This window comes from Bombyx mandarina, chromosome 15 (assembly GCF_030267445.1).
Source record: "Bombyx mandarina strain Sakado chromosome 15, ASM3026744v2".
In the NCBI taxonomy this organism is placed as follows: domain Eukaryota; kingdom Metazoa; phylum Arthropoda; class Insecta; order Lepidoptera; family Bombycidae; genus Bombyx; species Bombyx mandarina.
In genome coordinates, this window is record NC_143221.1 from 9,422,070 (window position 1) to 9,443,804 (window position 21,735).

Consider the following 21,735-nt stretch of genomic DNA (forward strand, 5'->3'; position numbering starts at 1 on the left):
CGGGTAGGGACCACCACCCTGCTATTTCTACCGTGAAGCAGTTTTGCTTTTCGGTTTGAAGGGTGGGGCAGCCGTTGTAACTATACTGAGACCTTAGAACTGATGTCTCAAGGTTGGTGGCAACATTTACGTTGTAGATGGCTCTGGTAACCCATAAAATCAGGTGGGCCGTGAGCTAGTCCATCCATCTAAGCAATAAAAAAAATTTGTAGCTCTTTACATCTTTATATCTTTATACCTGACGCCATGTCACTCTATATGCTCTTGGCTGAGAGGTCGTGGGTCTTGGAACTGATGAAGTGTAGTTGCCCTCGCATCGTAATGTGTAGCAGTCTCTTTTTTACTATTTTGTAATTAGTCGAGCACATCCAATGTTAAGTGGTTACAGCCACACATGGACCCTAGCAATGCCAAGAACATAATCCTTTGACTACCGTAAGCTGTTCTCTCCCCGCTAGTCCAAGTTCTCAAGCAAAGGATTAAAATATACAATATTAATTTTAGAGAGAAGCACGTTTTTTTGTTATCCTGTAAGAATTCTTCGCGTCTTTACCTTTTTTGATTGACCCTTTACAGTAAGCCATGTATACGGGTCGGCGAATGAATAAATCTTATTTTTTTGAAGAGCGACACAGAGCTTTATATTGTAGGAGAAACTCGCTAAAGCTCAATGTCAACTAAATGTCAAGAAATACGTCATAGTTTTTTCCCAGTTGTGTAAATCATAAATAATACACTAATATACCAATATAAGTATTGTTATACTTAATATACATACATATTTGCAAACCTGATACATTTGTGATATAAATAAAGGCATTGTTTATTCAATTGTAAAACACTTAACCTATGTTATTTTGGTCAATTAAACTAATACCACTTGTTTTCAAAGGTGGCCATAAAACAATCAAGATTTTTATTTATTTAATAAATAGGTAGGTGAACAAGTTCACGTTCTATCGATTCGAGGTTGCTACCGGAGCCCTAAATATCATAGCATAACTTGAGACATGAGGTCGTCTCGATGGTATTGTTTACCAGTGTCTCATTCTTCAAACCGCAACGCATGACTACATGATACCTACTCGTGCGGTTTTAAAGTAAATCTTACCACCAATAATTACATAAATTATTTAAAAAAACACCTATACATGGGATTCGCTTTACAGCCTAATTCTATCGCGAATCAGTCACACATTTCGGTTTGGAAACTGGAACAACTAGAGGTCCCGCAGTAGTCGAAATTCGACTATAATTAATTGAATTTGTAAATTGTACACTATTATAATTCTATTTTCAAAGACTTACTTCTATAATCACAAATTTCGCCAAGACTACACTATAGAAAAATATTAATAAAGACATATTCAATCTATTCTCAATTTGACCACAGACGTCAAGAACAAAAGTTTGACAATAAATAAATAGTATACATGCCTGTGTGCGTCAAATTCATGGTAGTGTGTGTAATGTTTTTTTTATTGATTTAATGTATTTTATAGGCATAGTTTAAAAAATATTAACATCTGCACTCCTTCTCTATATTCTCTATAAGTGTGGGAAATTTCATACTCCTCCGTCCGCGCAATTTTCGTAAAAAGGGATACAAAGTTTTTCCTTCACGTATTAATATATAGATTCCATACCTCATATCTCAAGTGCACGTTGACAGAGTGCAAATTAGCGTACCCGGTTAACTTCGATCAACAATAGTGTTGATCGAAGCCAGTTAAGCTTGTCATCCACAATGTGTATTTTTTTAAATTACTTTACAGCTTTTACTCTTCTTAATCTTTAAGCAACGATTCACAGGTATTAACTGGTATTTTATCATATTATACCAGGTAAATTACCTCGTTATTGATGTTATGTTATGATCCCTCGAGTACTTTTCTTTACTCGGGTCTAACAGTTATTCTTTCTGGGATTTATAAAATGTCATTAGGTAATTATCATATATACCTACTATTATATAGTACGATATAATTTTCTAAGGTACTGGTATAATAAGCATGATTATATTTAAAATACCCTAGTTTACCAGTGGATTTATTATAAGTAGATACAAAAATCATATTCTTAAAAACTATATGTACAAAACATAGATTTAGGTATTTACTTTGTACTATTTATTACCTTATACATAATAACAAAAGCTAATTGCATTCATCAACAGTTTTAATTTTACATATTGTTTTGAACTGAGTACGCCGCTGAGCGATGGAGGATAAAATGAGATACAAAAAATATGTATTGTGACGCACAGATACTTCCGAGAATTTGAAAAGCATGACCTTAAGGTTAGCCGTTTTGTTTTTATACAGAGAAACATCACATTTTCTGAAAATATCAATCACCCTTCGGTAGTCTGGTAAAATGATAATTGCCTTTGCTTTCTAATTTAAAGCTTAGCCTGACTAATGCATTATGTGTTCAATTTGTATGCTACGATTATAATTATAACTATATCAAAATACTTCACTAGAAGGTCTCACATGCAAATGCCCCCACTAAGTATGCCGACTCCTTTGATCAACAATAGTAACTACTAAGTTACTATTGTTGATCGAAGGCCGATCCGAACTAATATTACATCTCACTATCATCCGTCTTATAATAACAAATAAATTAACTATAGTAATAATAATTCATGTTTTGATTTTTTAAGCAAGTGTACTATTTATTCTTAAGTAAGTTTGAGGTCGAGCCGGTCTTCAACTAGAGTTGGATCATTTCACATCACGATTATACCAACCAGGCTCGAGCGAATAAGACATAGCAGACTGTTTATAAATTGCTCATTATGTATTTTGCGCAAATACTGGTATATTGGCAGATTCCTTGTACGTATAATTTAAAAAAAAAACGTTAATTTTGTAAACTATGTTCCAAGCATAAACTAAGACTTATTAACAGTTTTTGACACATGGACACGTTCACCTACGAATACTAACACTTCCTATACATAATTTTTGCCACGTACCATCCGGCTTTGGAATGAGTTCCCCTACACGTTGATACACGAGCGCTATGACATGTCCTTCATCAAACGAGGTTAGTGGTGGAGAGTACTTAACAGCAGGCAGTGCCTAGGCTCTGCCCGTGGCATTGCTGAAGTCCATGAGCGACAGTAATCACTTACCATCCGATGGATTGTATGCTCGTCTGCCTAGGAGGGAGATAAAAAAATAAAGCAACACACGTGTAAACGATCGTAACATTGAGGGTCTAGTAGGTATATTACGTGATTAAAAATTACAATAAATACACGATGCTAATCTATCTTCCTACTACGAGTAGGTATATTATATTCATTAATTTGTTTATAATTTATGTTTGTTTGCGCGTTCTATGCGTACGTGCATTATTCATTCGATAAATATACTAAGTTGAAGTTTGTAGACTATAATACTTACATTTTATATTAGTCACAGCGAACCGGAGGCTTGTGGCTTCACCGTTAGTTAGTACAAATAAACATTGTCGCTAAATAAGCTCTGGTTAGAATAAAACCAGTTTTAAATTCATTCTTATGAAATTTATTATTATAATAATGTCCTTGCTTAGCTTTACGGAAACTAAATATTATAAATGGTGTTTCATTCCACTATTCGCTTTGCGGATCTGATTTAGTATTTTTTTCGGTTTTCCCGAATCATTTAAATTTAATTACTTAGATGAGCGGACGAGCTCACGACCCACCCAATGATAAGTGGTTACCGGAGCCCATAGACACCTACAATTTAAATGCCGCCACCCACCTGGAGGTATGAGTTCTAAGGTCTCAGTATGGTTACAACGGCTGCCCCACCCTTCAAACCGAAATGCGTTACTGCTTCACGGCAGAAATAGGCAAGGTGGTGGTACCTACCCGTGCGGACAAGACGTCATATTCAATAATGAAAACTATTTTTAATACGCTTTTATTAGCTTCAGACGTATGTAAGTATGTATGTATGTAACGGAATCTTTGAACATGATTTTGACCCCCTTCAAAACGTCGGATTAACTCGAAATTTGGTATGCTTATTAAGGACCGATGACAATTCAATATTTAAAAAAATATGAAAAATTTAAATACAACTAAAAAATGAAAAATAAATAATAATGTAAAATAACTAAAAAAATACGCTTCTATAGAAAATCCAACTAAAAATAGAAAATAAATTTTAATAAATTTGAATTAAAAATAGTGTAAGAAAAAAATATTTTATTGTAAAAAAGCGTGAGTTGCTTTTCAAGATATTATCAAAATAACCCTTTTACTCATATCTGTTCATAAAATATTTATAACTACTGATACCATGCACCCCATTATCTTTTCATTTTTTCTTACACTATTTTTAATTCAAATTTATTAAAATTTATTTTCTATGTTTTAGTTGGATTTTCTAAAGAGTATTTTTTTAGTTTTTTTAAACTATTATTATTTATATTATTGTTGACGTTTCGAATACTTGGTAATGAAGGTGTTTTTCGTCGACATTTGAACAGACGGTAGTTAGTACAACATAAAGCACGAGAAATCAAACCGTAAAAGTAGTTTTAATTATACATTTCTCATGAACATGAAATATTCAGACATCTGAGGTCAAAGTAATACTAGATAAAAAAATCTAAAGGAAGATATTCATTTCATTATACTCGTAGTGATCATTTTGGTTGATTGATCGTCAATGTCGAGGTCACAGCTGCAGCTCACAACAATGAATATTCGTCATGATAATCGCCTTATCGTTGCCGCCGCTGACTACTCCCCGAATCCTGTACACGCAGAAGCCAGTCACCGTCGACGCCTTAGACACGTCCTTACGGATCCATCAGATCCAGTAACCTTTGCATTAGACGCCTTCAGCTCTAATACTAGCAGGCTTAGGGACCTCGGTAACCGTACTCGTCGAACTCGACAAAGAGTTCGCCGTGCAACCTAACCCATGAATCAGCTCGCTGAGTTTCTCGCCGGATCTTCTCAGCGGGTCGCGATTCCGATCCGGTAGTAGATTCATTCGCGAAGCAGCTACTCTTGAGCTGTTAGGTCTCCTTCGGACGCGCTCGGGTAGCTGTTAGCAAATCCCACCCCTCCTGGCTGAGCCTTTGCTCGCCCACCTGTCCTGGTGAAACTGGAGAGGCCTCCGGGCCACCAGTAATCCTTCTTTAAAAAAAAAAAACAGTATTATTTCAGTCAGATTTTTTTTTCTATAGTGAAAATATAAATCATTGCAACATCATATTATTAATATAAGAATTACGAATTACGATTTGATCGTGATTTTGAATTCTTCAAACGGAAAACATTACGATATAATTCAGATTTTGGGTTTTTTAAGGTTTATTTTAAACTCTTAAAAAGCACAAGAAACTATAATCTTCGACTGTTTGCATTGGACCGTGTATGCAGCAGAAATTTCTATTATACCTATGTACTCATTCGCAAAATTCTAAAATCATAGTTTGAAAATAAATCACATGTACATTAGATCGAAAAGACCTTAATTTTCATTTTCCATCTAGGATTTCCTACTATGTTTTGCACACAATAGTGTATATTCTGAATACGAAATGTTATCAATGAAATTTACTAAAATATTACCTTCAAGCTGGAAACAAACTCGCCTCCCACGATACAATAGTGGCCCATTTACTAACAGACTTTAGGAGAGCATCTGATTCTGAATTCATAGGATGATTAAAAATCAATAAAACAAACTCATCGAATTCAAAATCTATTAGTAATGAGCTAGTTTCTCAACATTTCAGAAAAACAATCAGTCTAATATTTTGTTTTTACGCTCTGCGTGTTCCTGTTTCAAATGTATCCGATCCGGTACTGCCATGAAGTGTATGTAGTACATTCGGAAACCCTATTTTAAGCCCTTGGATGTACAAAAATTGTTTAAGAGCTGTTCTGTTTTTTTTCCTACCAAAATCCGAAATGCATTTAAAAATATACATTAAGTAACTTAGTTGTAGTTAAAGCGACGAAGGAATAAATCTCATGAATAAAGAACGACAAAAAAGACAATCATTTAATTTATGTAACCTGGATCTTTGACTAAATTAAGTATTGTTCTTTTGTTTTAAAATAGAAACACAATCCCTTATTCTGAGACAGTAAAGTTGAACTACAACACAGGTGTTTAGTGTTAGTACCTTTGTAGTAAAATTTACGAACACAATTCAGTTAAGCATTAAGATTACATTACCTATTGCGACCGTGAAAAGTTTGGCGAAGATCACTACCTGTTTAAACAAAAACGAGATTTCAATGGTACGGTACAGAGCTGAGTTGAACCGACCGAGTTTACAGTCATGCGCCGCGGATATAGCACGCATGTCGTTCAATATCGCATATAATTAATTAATTTTCGAACGATTTAAAGTATGATTATAACAAGAATAATTATTTTATTTATAATATTGCATGTATAATATTCGTGAGGAAGACTTTTAAGTCCATCAACAGTTAGTGATCGATTTAGTGGATAAAAATAAATTGTTTAAGGAAATAAAACTTCGTAAAACGGGGCAAACGTAGTGGATTGTACGTGAAATTAGTGTTATTCTTTAGGTCGTTCCCGATCCCTGACGGTTTCGGTATGGATCCGATGGTACCGAACACGCTGGTGGTATCAGCAGACATCATGGACCGGATCGGAAGCGGACTTTCGTTGCTCCGAGATCACGGCAAAAAAGTACAAAAGGTATGTGTCGAGTTCGATAATATATTACTGCTGATTAATATGTATTTTACAAATTAGGCTCCAAGGTTAAACACAGTTAAGTTTGTTTCGTTTTAATCGCCATCGTAGATAGAATGAGCTTACCGCCCACGTGCTCGTAAGTTGCCATCACACATGTACATTAGTCATGTCAAGCACGTCTAAGCACTGCTTACGCCTAAGAATTATATTCCGAATTTATTTGAAAAAATAAATGAATGAAGAAAGTTCATTATGGTGTACGGTAAAATGTTGTTGTCATTTTTCTATTGATGAAATAAAGAAATAAATTGTTCATCTAGTACGTGTGGAAAAACAGAAAATTTGACGTACTGAAGAAGCCTACGAAATCTTTAGTAAATATCGTATTAATAGAAGCTAAAGACTTGCCGGATGACCAGACTACAACCTGCAATGGCCTCTACTGCAAGTTCAAGTTAGTATAATTCAAAAAAATTCTACAATCTTATTAACAAATCAAATAATGTCCGTCAATGTCTAAATTTTCGCTGAATAATGCCCAGACGTTGGACAAATACATGTTTAAAGTTGATCTTATCCTCAGAATACCTTACTAAAGCTCGCACTAAGGATAACACATTTAGAATGTTCAACGAAAGAATATATGAATTTAATAAAACCTTTACACACGAAAAAAATAATACCTTTTCAACAATCGAATAAAGTCTATTCTATTGTGCTGTTAAATTATTTATTTGTATTTCCTGTCTGACAAATATTTTGATACAATTTTGTTTGCTTTTTTAAACTAATAGACTAAAAGTTAACTAAAAAATATACGGTACACGGTACGATAAAATGTAGGGTCTAAAACAGCGATTTTCTTTTTGGTTAGAAGTGGTGAAAATATCTGCGCTTGAGATCTTTAAGAATGACATTCTTTGAGAAATTTAATCTGGATCACGTGTTCTTGCAGTTAGAATCCCTAACAAAGAGATAAATCAAGCGATAAAATAACTTCATACGTAAACTTAATTCATTCGTAAATTTGAAAAATATATTATGTAGTCAATAAATAAGGCGTCACGGAAATATTTTAAATAAAATATTCGTAAGAGACATCAAGGTCTCGACCAGTGTGAAAGCTATTCAGTATTTTGTCGTCACATCCCGTCTTCGTACAGAATTGTGGGGTATTTTTAAATAGCACTAATGAATCGAAACTTAATAATTGAAATATTAAATTGAATTATTGATCTCTTTCTGTAGTGTATTTTATGAAGCATTCCACTTCATACATTTTTGTTTTTCGTGCCGAGAATCACCAACATGAAAAGATCAACAATAAGCATTTTCGATAAATTACATAATATGTTTATTTAGAATAAAATAGTAATCAATGTATTTTAAGATATATAACACTTTTGTCACTCACTATATTTTTCGCGTTATTCTTTATTTTTATCCCTATATTTGTCAATATTTTTTAAACTTGCTTTTATTTAGGTTAGGCAACGAATCCCACAAATCTAGACAAGTATTGAAAACAAAACCTGCGTGGTGTGAGAGATTCAATATATATTTGTACGAGGAAAACAATTTAGAGGTATCCTTGTGGCATAAAGGAAAACAGAAAAACTTTATGGGAAGGTGAGAATAACATCTAAAAAAAATCAAACATAAATTATTTTTTAAGAAAGACGTTAAAGCTATCGAAATATGTACGATTTTTATTATGTAGTCTTTAAAAATGGATTGTTTGAAGTCCCCCACAGCCGTCGCATGATCCTAGCATTATATGTGATTAAACAGAAATATGTTGAACCGGAACATGAAACCCATGGAGTCCGCCATTATTAAAATAGTAAACTTTATACGAAATAATGTTACTGGTACTTTGTTTCTTAGTGAGGTCAACGTGTAGATTCAAACCTGTTAATCATATCTTTGTACTTTTTTAAATATTTTATTCTATTGCAATTTTATTAAGTTATATACGGATTTTTTTGCATAGAATTGTGATTATGGCAGCATTTTGAAGCAAATTGCCTGTTTATTGTAAATCGGTTACAGGGAGCCCGTATTCATAACATCATGACCACGCCCACCGCAGACTTGAGGTCGAAGTTTATATCGATAGTAGCAGTAGTAGTACCCAGTAGTGCCTACATATCGATAGTAGTACCTACTTTTATGATTAGAAATGTCATACTAGTAAACATACAAATTATACCATAAAATTACTAAAATATTAGTTTTTAATAAATAGTATAACATTAATTCTTGATCCTGAAAATAGCCTAAGGAATCTTTTTTTGTAATAATATACGGATTGAAATTGTTGTATCATAAATATAACCTAAATGTACCTACTGGTTTTGCTCCTTAAACATGTTTAGCGATTTCAGATGCGTCATTGACCTTTCTCGACTCGAAAAAGAAAAGACTCACGATATTTGGCAGGAATTGGAATGTGGATACGGTTTTATACATATGTTGATCACGGTCAACGGATCACAGTTAACCAGAGGATTGGCTGTTGACAATATACCGACAAGCAACAACGTTTTACACCCAACACCAAATATTGAAGAATTTGTAAGTACAATTATTATTTATTAATATTAGAACCATTTACTTCGATTTAAAAATCTAAATCATAAGCTTAATAATTTCAAACTGAGTTTATATTTTTTATTTGTGAATTCGTTGCTTTGAAGAAAGTTGTTTACTAATAAAAAATAAAAAAATAAATTTAAGATACAATCAGAACCTCGAACGTAAATTCTACATAAACATTCAAAGACAAACCAGTTAAGTACCAGTATACCATTTTCTCTTCTGTTTGTGAATCGATGGTCTAAACAAATCATATTTTTTTCCTTTTGTTTAGTAGCTACATAATAAGGGTTTTTTTTAATTTTATAGTAGCTGTTGATAGCCTTTAAGCCGAATAGCAATCGTAGTTTAAAGTAAAATCGAAGGCTAAACGGTCACTGACGATCAACACGTAGTTTTAAATTATAGTCGTAGATTGAACTATCTCAAAGTTTAAGCGACCGCGATGTAGCAGTTGATTAGGTTTTAGCTTAACTGTTCTTTTCAAAATGGCCGCTCGAAATCAACAGCTGTTGTTTTGTGTCAGAATTATGTCAACAATAAAAAAAAAAGTTTTTTTAAATGTCATTAACAAACACATACAAACAATAAAATTAAATTTAAAAGTTGAGATCTCAATTATGGTCGAATTTGGATCATTCAACAATTTAAATCTATAAAATTATTCCAACTTGGTGTCAAATCTTCGGTACAGTAGTCAAAGACACTATAGTGCACAGCGTTAATTCCTGTCATATTGATTTAATAGCCAAATAGAAGAAAGTTTAACTAACATTTTCAAATGAGTACATAATATTTTCAAAAACATTCATGAGAATTTCGCACATTAATAAACGTATTAAACGTCGTATTAAACCAGTATAACAGATTGCTGGTCAAATCATAAGATTTTATGACGACAAATATTTTGGTACCAGAATATGCAGAATAACAAATGAATCAACCTGCTACATATATTATTCATTAGCATATTTCTTATTAGAATAAGCGTCGGCTACATGTTTGAAATACGACGACATAGATTATAATTAGCGTTTATATTATTACAAAATGATTTAAATTACCACTGGAAAAAAATTGTATCTAAAAATAGTATCGAATGCGAAGTTTTACTATCTTTTTTTAACTGTCTCTTATTGTCTAATAATAAGTTACTATGTTTCAAAAAATTTATGTTATAGATTATATTATGTAATAAACTAATTGTTTTTTCAAACGCCAAATAAATTAATAATTATTTAAATAGACGGAAGTCTGCGCAAATGTTAAATATTGGCTCAACTATTATGAATATTTATCCACTCTGTGTTCTGCAGTTTCCTTATTAGTTTAGTTGGGGATTTATTCATATACTGAATAAAACTTACTATTTTAGATTGCCTTGGTATACATGACGAATTTACATTAGTGCCGTGCATTCTAGTGAAAAAGTAATATAATTGGAGAAAAATAATAATATATAAGCACCTAGAGCGGATCCGAACGATCTAATGAGACATGTTTTAGGCGGGGGTGCCTTTACTTTGCCACGTTGCTTTGTCGTATATGTACCTAATCCCGTCCGGGTGTAGGTAGAATAGCCCTTAGGCTACCAGCGAATAGGTAGGGGATAAAACTTGATAAAAGTAATTAACGGTGGCGGTAGCGATGGATAAGATGGTTATCGTGTCGCGCCGCTTTATCAAAGTAATATTCTGATGCTTCTTTTAAATACTTACGTATCGGTTCTACCCATTTCGAAAATTAACTCTTCACATGCCATGGTGCTCCGACGGCTATCCTGCAGAAACGGGATTGGATGACCTGGAGAGAGTTAATGTGCTGCGTGAACGAAGACTACACTTACATAGGCCATGATGGAACGTATGCAAGTTTTGTAGATTGTTACGAAGGGACAGCTTATATACATATAACAGCCTATATCATGGAGTAAAGTAGACCGAGTAGGAATGCGGTTCGGCCGCAGACTGTCCTATTGAGGGAATGGAATGTCATCCCTCTGTCAAGGTTGATGCCTGATACTTAGCCTTCGAGGGTCACGATATGGGCTAACCAAAGATGTTGATGGCTGAAATGGTGTTACCGCGCATAAATTGAGATACTAGCAGTGGTGTCGGGAGGGCGACCATCTTTTGCTTTTTGTGAGGTTGATGTCAATGCGCCACTGCCAGAACCACTATCCTAAATTGATGACCGCGGTCCGGAGCTTACTGTGGATAAACGACATGTTCGAACTCGAGTAGTAGACAGCTATATCATCGGCGAAGAGAGCTAACTAGATCACCGGCGACCGGGGTATATTGTTAATGTATAAGGTAAAAAGTAGCGGGGAGACAGCAGAGCCTTGCGGGAGTCTGGCCCGGATCTGACGCGGAAGAGAGTAGGCCGTCGTGGCCTAAAGGATAAGACGTCCGGTACATTCGTATCTAGCGATGCACCAGTGTTCGAATCTCATAGGCGGATACAACTTTTTCTAATTAAATACGTACCTACTTAAGAAATGTTCACGATTGACTTTCACGGTGAAGGAATAACATCGTGTAATAAAAATTATATGCAAAATTATAATTTGCGTAATTACTGGTGGTAGAAACTTGCGTGAGTCCGCACGGGTAGGTACCACCGCCCCGCCATTTCTGCCGTGAAGCAGTAATGCGTTTCGGTTTGAAGGGCGGGGCAGCCGTTGTAACTATACTGAGATCTTAGAACTCATGTCTCAGGGTGGGTGGCAGCATTTGCGTTGTAGATATCTATGGGCTCCAGTAACTACTTAACACCAGATGGGCTGTGAGCCCGTTCATCTATCTAAGCAATAAAAAAAAAAGAAAGAAGTTCTCTACTCGATAGCGAAACGAACGGTTCGACAAGAACTCTCGTATGATGAGCACCAAGCTGTCTGGCACTTCCGTGTTGTATAGCTTGTAAAATAAACCGTTGTGTCAGACTTTGTCGAACTCCTTTGCGATATCGAAGAAGAGGGCTGTCGTGAGAACGGATCTAGGTCTCTTCAGTCCTACTAAGATGCGGTCCATGAGATGGTGTACTTTTGGATGCACGAGTATTTGGCGCGAAATCCAAACTGTTTGTTTATGAGGATGCCTTTCGAGGTGATAAAGTCCCCGAAGCGTTAACGAGCAGTCGTTCGTTTGCCTACTGCTAGGAAGAGCCTGATCGGGTGATCGGCATAGAAGTCATAACGTTTTGAATTTCGATTAAGTAGTATTTAAATTGACAGATATTATTTATGGATATATTTTACAAAATTATTTGTACTAACTATTAATCATTAATGCCATCTTCTTTAACTTATTACAATTTTTTATCACCATTAGTATGATTTCGACTTGCCATAATGTTAGTTTCACGCGAATTGATAGCTTGTTTTATAGATCTCGATCTCATCCATAAGTATATGAAAACAGTATCGAACATTTCTTCGCGATGATATTGCGATACAATAATCCCCTTATAAAAGCGACCGTCGAGTACAACCTTGACGTCAATCACAGTTGACGCCCTATACCCTCCTGATGGATCCAGTAGATCCACTCTGAGTTTTAGACTCGGTAATACTAGATGTAACGCTAGAAACCATCAAAGTGTAGTTCGCTCTACTCACCGAAGAGTTCAACGAGTCACTTAGTCCATTGCACCATCTCGCCATTTCTCGCCGGATCTTCTCGACTCCGAACCCGGTTGTAGATGCATTTGTGAAGCAGCTGCCTTTCAGCTGTTAGGACGCTAGGACAGTTGATAGCAAAAATCCACAAACCCCCTGCTGAGCCTTTTTTTTATTGCTTAGACGGGTGGACTCGCTCACAGCCCACAGCCCACCTGGTGATAAGTTGTCACTGGAGCCCATACACATCTACAACGTAAATGCGCCACCCACCTTGAGATATAAGTTCTAAGGTCTCAGTATAGTTACAACGGCTGCCCCACCCTTCAAACCGAAACGCCTTACTGCTTCACGGCAGAAATAGGCAGGGTGGTGGTACCCACCAGTGCGGACTTACAAGAGGTCCTACCACCAGTAACAAGGCTTTCGGGCCACCAGCAATCCTAACATCGTATTCTTTTCTTTTATGAGATCGATATCGTTCTAGGCGAATTCTCAACACATGCAAGGCGCCATCAGCACTTGAGATATAGAAATGATCATGCAACATGAATAAATTATATAATGGATATTCAGTATATTAGTAAAGTACATAACTTAATTTGAATACAATACACGTACAAACTGTAGATTGTTTTATACAAATAATACAAAGAAATAACTACTTATTCGTTTTACATTACTTGCTTGGGCCCAATCCACGGTATTTGTATGCATTACGCTGCATCTAATGTTTACTTATCCTTATCATGTCCTCCTATGTTCAGTAGGTATCTCAGTTTTGTTATTTTCATTTAAATTATAAATATTTCAAAATGTTTAACAAAAATATTGCGATTTTTGTACTAGGACTGCGTATTTCTGCTGTGAATTTTCCTGCAGATTTAAGATTGATTCTGCCTTCTGTAAAATCGCTTATATTTTGCTACACCATAGAAGTTTCACTTCGATCAATAACAGTATTATTGATCGAAGAAGTTTCACGTCATTCAAGAGTTCTATTCTGCTCAATGAGCAGCGTAACCAATGAGTAATATAATAATGCTTTGCATTAGAAGTCGTTGCGGCCTAAAGGATAAGACGTCCGGTGCATTCGTATGTAGCGATGCACCGGTGTTCGAATCCCTCAGGCGGGTACCAATTTTTCTAATGAAATACGTACTCAACAAATGTTCACAATTGACTTCCTCGGTGAAGAAATAACATCGCGTAATAAAAATCAAACCCGCAAAATTATAATTTGCGTAATCACTGGTGGTACGACCTCTTGGGAGTCCGCACGGGTAGGTACCACCGCCCCGCCTATTTCCACCGTGAAGCAGTAATGCGTTTCGGTTCGAAGGGTGGGGTAGCCGTTGTAACTATACTGAGATCTTAGAACTTATATCTCAAGGTGGGTGGCGCATTTACGTTGTAGATGTCTATGGGCTCCAGTAACCACTTAACACTAGGTGGGCTGTGAGCTCGTCCACCCATCTAAGCAATAAAAATAAAAAAAAGAATAATATTCATGGATTACAACTGCCTAAGCCTCAAACTCAGCTAAAAAAAAAGTCAATTTAATTTTGTTGTTTTCCAAATATAAACATGACACTAGACCGACTTTTTACATGATTTCAAAAATCAAGTTTCTGCGTTCAGCTCCCACATACATATGTACCTCTAAGTATGAGTGTATTACAATAAATTCTCATTAGTGACGATCGACACAATCCGGTTTGAATAATAATTGAAATATTCCTTTAACCGCCTACGTACTACTTACCGTTGAACATATTAATTATAACAGAAAGTGACTTATTTAATCGCATCCGTATAATTCAATGTATGCTCAGATAACTAGTAGGTTTTTTATATCCCAGATGTGGATATTACATTCATACGATAGTTTTCATTGTGTGTTAACTGTGAATGTGGAAGGATTTAGAGGAAGAGGTAGACCTAAGAAGAAATGGATGGATTGTGTGAAAGACGATATGGGTAAGAGGGGAGTGAGCGAAGAAATGGTATATGATAGAAGAGTATGGAAGGAGAAAACCCCGACCCCAAGTGACTGGGAGAAGGGCAGGTTAATGATGATGATGACGATAGTTTTCATTGTGACTTCATGGAAAATAACATTCGTTATTTGTGTTTCAACTTAATGTATACTTTTTTTAACATGCCGACGAACTTCGATATTATATGATATACTAGCGACCCGCCCTCGCTTCGCTTCGGAAACATTAATACACATGTTCATCAGGGACAATGTCGGCTTCTAATGGAAAAAGATTTTTTCAAATCGGTCCAGTAGTTTCGGAGCCTATTCGAAACAAACAAACAAACAAATATTTCCTCTTTATAATATTATTATATTATATTATATTATATATAAGTAATAAGTATAGAAGTATAGATATAGAAAAAATAATAATTTCAACAATTTCGTTTTTGCGTAGTTAGTATTCATTCAAATTTATATTGTTTTGTTAAAGACAAAGGTTATTGTTTCTCAGTATGTGCTTAAGCTTATGAACGAGGAAGGAGAATTAACTGAACCGGTACATTACGTTTCATTTCAACAAAAAATCATTTCAACAAAATGGTCGGATGAACACCGAACACGTCAATTAGGAAAAAACCCAATCATTTTCTCATCAAAACAACTGTTTCAAAACGTATGCATAAAGTGATAGGTAACTAAGCTTTCGGATTCTTTGTCTCTATACAATTTATGAAGTATTTAATAGATTTGAATATAATATATTAAAGTACTATAGCGGACCCAAGAAACGTTGTCCTGTACATACGTCTTAAATCTGATAATTTTAAACATTTAAAAAATAGAATATAAACAAAATTTTTTAGTGGACCGAATTGTGAATATGAACCATACTCGAATTCACTTGAGCGCACAGGAAAATTACATTATATATAAAGATACCTATAAATTCGAAATAAGATCATTGTAAAAAAAGATAATGGTTCTTCCTATCTATGCATTATTTCTTTTTTTCAAAACTAACTGGTTATTTTTGGGTATTGTGAGCCCTCACAAGATGACGATGACTTTTATTCAGATAATAGCGAGTACCTTCACTCACGTAATCGAAGAGTAGATAGGATTAGGTGTTTTCAATTAAAAATAGCCTTCGACATCATTGAGACCTCAGATCAAGTTGAGGTTAATCGTAAGTTCTTGAAATAGTTTAACAAGACAGTTAGAAAGACAACAAGATGTAAGTTTATTTTATCAAATCAAACACCAAGACCGTTTGTTTGAACAAAAACAAGTTTAACTAATTAAGTCAAACCTACATAAATGTTTAAAATAATTTTTATTTTGCAGTTTTTTCCTCTTGGTTGTATATGCAAATTTTATTGAATGTATTATATACATTAATAATTTATTCACCATGGGACATTCAAATTGTTTTAGAATACATAGTAATTATACGAGTAGGTATGTACATTACAGAAAATTAAATATCAGGTTAATATGCTTCTTTTGTTTCAGTCATGGTATCGCCTAAAGAACAATTGGAATGAAGTGGGTCAGTTGTCAGTGACTGTATACGGCGCCAGAGGGCTAAGTCCACTTGGGATCAGCGGAAAGGCTGATGCATATTGCGTTTTAGTCTTGGATAACTCAAGGATACAGACTCACACAGTCCGTGGCGCGGCAGAGCCGATGTGGAACAAAAGTTTTACATTGTAAGTAAATTCTTAAAGCCGAGGTTATAAAAAAGCATTAGGTTTTTATGTGCTATTAGTGAGCAGTGGAAGGCGACCATTTTTCGCACTGCTATATTTCACCGCACGTGTTTATTTTTCTTGTAATTCTATAACACGTTTAATCCTATCGGAGTAGTCACACTGGCGGTAAAAAAAAATGGTGCGGGAAAAAAATCTGTGACTTCATGCAAATTGAACGCGAAGCGGTGCGATTTATTTCCGCGCGAATATTTTATACCGTACTAGCGACCCGCCCTCGCTTCGCTTCGGAAACATTAAAACACACATGAAACCAAAAAAAAAAAATTAAAAAAAAAAAAAAAAAGTAGCCTATGTTCATCAGGGACAATGTCGGCTTCTAATGGAAAAAGAATTTTTCAAATCGGTCCAGTAGTTTCGGAGCCTATTAGAAACAAACAAACAAACAAATATTTCCTCTTTATAATATTAGTATAGAGTATAGATATAGAAGTATAGATATAGATAAAGTATGGCTATGTAAGTATGGCACTGCGGAATAATAATTCGCGCATTTCGCTCAGTCGTGCAACGTCGCTATTGAAAAGTTTGCAGCCGAGAACTGAGTTAAACTGACAAAAATAATACGAAATTTTATTCGCAATGCGTACTAGGTGTAATTTAATACGCGAAATATCTCTGTGCGGACAGGCCCTGTTCTGACAAGATCTTAGTAGCAATAGTCTATCGATGTATTAATCAGAATGTACTGTAAATATATTGTCCAGTGATTCTTAGTGTCGGTTAATTCCTTAATAAAATTCGATCATATTAGTGATATCCTCGTATATAATACGTAATAATGCTTAAATGTCTAATTCGTAACTTTAAATCCCAATCCTATGTAGTTTTTTTTGCTACCTTTTGGCTGGTAACATAAGGGGCTATTCTAGCTACGCCTGGATGGGTAGGTGCGCTAACGGGCCTAACCTGAGAGAATTTGCTAACACTAGCCCCAAGAAGAGCAGTGCTTTGCAGAATCTACCATATTAACCCAGTTGATTATTTAATATTCTGTTAATTTCTATAGGTATCAATGTGCGCTTGTGTACTAGCTATCTTATCTTAGTTTCAGTGCTTTATGGCTTATAACTGTAAAAATTCTCTACACTATAGCTTGATTTTCTTGTATGAAATAAAACTATAGGTAGTATGACTTGGGCTTCATATTAGCATCGTGCAAAGAATAATTGCAGATACAAATCTATCGAATTAACGAGGTACTATCACACAGAACGCAGACAAAGAACCAACCAACAAATTTTATATTTTTAAATATATTAATGTCGTTTGCAATCAACATTATGCGTCATTGCTTGATAGTGACTTAAACGAGCAGTCACTTAGATTAATCTAAATAGCAATTTGTCTTAAATATACACAATCTGCTTAACGATTTTTAAATTGGTTATTTCACATTTTTGATATTTATTTCAATCCCTTCGTAAGATGGAAGTAATTACTTACACTTACCTGATGTAAGCCAGGAGTCCTGTAACTGTTAAGATGAAATTATATTTAAAATAAACTGCGCTACAAGATACTATTAGCTCCTCCTACAAGTAATATTGACCTTTATAAATATCAATAGTAATAATATATACTCACTCATTTGCAAGCAACTGAGACGATACTTAAATGTAACTATTTCGGCTCCAGCGTTAAGATAATTGAGATATTATTAAAACGTAAACTATAAACGAAATAAGTATACGAAACGTTATTAAATCGCAATTATCTATTTTAATCAGCTTTAGTGTGGAACCAAACTTTATTTGTGTTTATGGAAATTTAGCAATATAATGCGACGAGGGTAGTTACAAATAAAAATATTACTTAGAATAGGAATAATACTTTTCCTACTTTGTTATTATGATAAGCTTATGTTACAAAAAATGTCTCGCAAAATGACTTTGCAAAGGACTGCAACAGTTTTAAGGCTATTAGATTACTTAGATAAGAAAACTATGTCACGCTTCAGTAAGTGCGATTCAGAATATAAAAACAAAATTATTCAAAATACATGACTTTAAAAAAAAATCCTTTCGGAGGTACTTTGGCTCTCTCTACACTTTGTACTGTACGTTCCACGGTCAAAATCCTAAAGAATTATTAGAGATTGTTTTACGAGTGGACATACTGTAAGCCTGCAGGGGTAGTTATCACCGTGTTGTTTTATCACCTTGTTTTTGCCGCGAAGCAGATATGCGTTCCGATTAGAATGGTTATACCTCAAAGCCACTGCAATGAATGAATGATTACATTCTAGACCAGTGATGGGCAAAGTACGGCCTACGGGTCAACTCCGGCCGGCGGAAGTATTTAATCCGGCCCGCCGAGAGTCCTTCCATCCTAAATATTCTAGTCAGGATTTTGGCGCGTAAAATAAAATCTGACGTTTATAATTGAAAATCTTCGAATTTTTTATGAAAGCTCCAATTGGTCAAAGGTGTTTTGAGGTTTCAATATCTCATAATTAACTTGTCATCATTATAATTATCTCGGCAGTCTGTCACAAGTATTCGTTTATTTATTGGAAAAAACTATTCTTTTCACCTATCTATCACACGCCTCACGTCTCACACGCCTAACAAGGCGTAATAAATAGTAAAAGGTATTTTGTTTATTAAAACGCTTTAATACAAAAAAAAATCTATAAATCTGGCCCTCCTCTAGAATTTCTTAAGCTTTGTGGCCCGCCATTAAAAATGTTTGCCCACCACAACTCTATACTACATACTACCTCTCTGTCGGAGATCTGCTTTACACAGTGTGTATAAGTCGATTGGGCCAGATTGCATCCCGCAGTGATTTTGTAAAAAATGCGCCCCTGAGCTGACGCTAACGCATTTGTATCGCCTCTCGTATAGTACTAACAGGGCTCTGACTTCAGGAAAGACTGCCCATGTCCACTTTAATCCCCAAGAAGGATGACCGGTCGGACTCATCGATTTATATGCCTATTACGATAGCGTCCTTGTTTTCCAAAGTGATGAAGTGCATAATAAACAACTCCTGAAGTACCTTACTCACAAGTGGGCTGAAGCCTTAGAGAGTAAGGGCGACGCTCTCGTTGTAAGCCTGGATGTCGTGAAGGCCTTCGACAGGATCTGGCATAGGCCACTTCTGTCGAATTTACTATCATACGGAAACCCCGAGTGGATTGGTAGCTTTTTGGAAAGGTGGAGCTTTACTGTTGTTGTAGAAGGTTGTTGTTTCGATACCATGACCATTAACGGTGGCGTTCCACAAGGCTCCGTGCTCTCGCCCAAGCTCTTTATCCTGTATATCAATGACATGCTATCTATTGATGGCATGCATTGCTATACGGATGACAGCACGGGGGATGCGCGATATAATAATAATAATAATTATTATTTATTAATTAACCTTGAAAATATTTATAATAATCGGCCATTAGAATCTCTCTCGGAACGTGGTACAAGAGAGACGATCAAAACTTGGGTCTGAAGTGGAAAGCTCTCTGGGGTGAGTCTCCGAGTGGGGTGAATTGATCTTGGTTCAATTCAACCTGCTGAAGCCACAAGTTTGCGGATTCACTGCGAAGAAAGACCCCTTTGTAATAGTACCGTAATTCTAAGGAGTATCTCTGTAACCTTCAAGAGTATTAAGTATATCTACCAAGAGTATTGAGATACTTGGGGTGGACATTTCGAGCGATGTCCAAACTCGGAGTCATTTGGAGGGAAAAGCCAAGTTGGCATCTAAAATGCTGGGAGTTCCTCAACAGAGCGAAGCAGTACTTCACGCCTGGACAAAGGCTTTTTCTTTACAAAGCACAAGTCCAGCCTCGCGTGGAGTACTGCTCCTGCCTCTGGGCTGGGGCTCCCAAACACCAGCTACTTCCATTTGACTCTATATAGGAGGGCCGCTCGAGTTGTCGATAATCCCATTCTTATGACCCATTTGGAAAGAGGTCTGCAGAGGGATTTCTGTTCCATCTGTATTTGGTACAGTATGTTTCATGGTGAGTGCTCAGAGGAATTGTTCGAGATGATACCGTCATCTCGTTTTTACCATCGTACAACCCGCAACCCGAGTAGAGTTCATCCATACTACCTGTGGCCACAGCGGTCATCCACATGCGTTTCCAGAGACCTTTTTTGCTATGTACCCTGCGGCTTTGGAATGAGCTCCCCTTCAGGGTGTTTCTTGAACGCTATGATATGTCCTTCTTCAAACGAGGCTTGTGGAGAGTATTAAGCGATGGGCAGGCTCTGCCCCTGGCATTACTGACGTCCATGAGCGACGGTAACAACTCACCATCACGTGGCCCGTATGATCATCTGCCTACACGGGCAATAAAAAAAAGATTAATGGCAAGGAGTTTTTATCTAGAGAGCACTACAAAAAGCTCTCTACTCACATGTAAGGAATGATGAATTTAAAGTGACGATGGCAAAAAATGTACAACACATCGTTTTTTTAATACTTTTTGCTTCTAACACTCAACCTGATAATTAAAACCACTTTAATAAAATCGTTCTTTTTTTCAAATGCTCTTATTTGTACAAAAGTTTTTTTGTCACAATTTTTTAAATCTTAATATTATCTGTTTGTACATACTGTTGGTAAGATATAACAATGTCTGTAGTTTGTGTTTCGTAAAATCAAAGTAGGGGTTTATTGTTAATCGGAAATTCCATTTGTGAAATAATAAACTTTGATTTTTTCTGTACTAATTTTTGTTCCTAATTTAATAGGGATACTTTAGTTTTAGGATAGAAAAGTAAACAATATATTACATTTATGAATATATATAAATATTAATATATATCTAGTCTGGCCATAAATACTGTTACATAAAAACTTTTCTTTTTCTCAACTTTTCAATTATTTTGAATTTAGAACACGTATATTATTTTAAAAACTTCTTTCGATTTTGCGCCATTTCACATATTTTTTTGTGTTCATTATCAAATTACAATATGGAATGGGGTGTTAAAGAAAATAGGACTGCATTTACTGCCTTGCACAAAGTGGGTATGGAGCCGTCGGTCATATTCCAGACACTTCAAAAGCTTGGGATCAGCCATATGTTCGCATATCGTACTATCAACA

At 35.4% G+C, this 21,735-nt stretch overlaps 1 protein-coding gene across 4 annotated transcripts in view; it reads left to right on the plus strand.

Annotated features, from left to right (window-relative positions):
- Nucleotides 1-21,735, plus strand: part of LOC114248981 (multiple C2 and transmembrane domain-containing protein) — a 55,033-nt gene that overhangs the window by 17,429 nt on the left and 15,869 nt on the right. For 3 of the 4 annotated variants that reach the window (XM_028182432.2, XM_089732937.1, XM_028182434.2), the window contains exons 2-6: nt 6,569-6,701; nt 7,022-7,155; nt 8,187-8,330; nt 9,089-9,278; nt 16,418-16,614. In XM_028182432.2, coding sequence (XP_028038233.2) covers nt 6,569-6,701; nt 7,022-7,155; nt 8,187-8,330; nt 9,089-9,278; nt 16,418-16,614 — 798 coding nt within the window. Of the gene's footprint in view, nt 1-6,301; nt 6,380-6,568; nt 6,702-7,021; nt 7,156-8,186; nt 8,331-9,088; nt 9,279-16,417; nt 16,615-21,735 lie in introns of those variants that run through there. The other variant, XM_028182433.2, reaches the window with a different exon arrangement.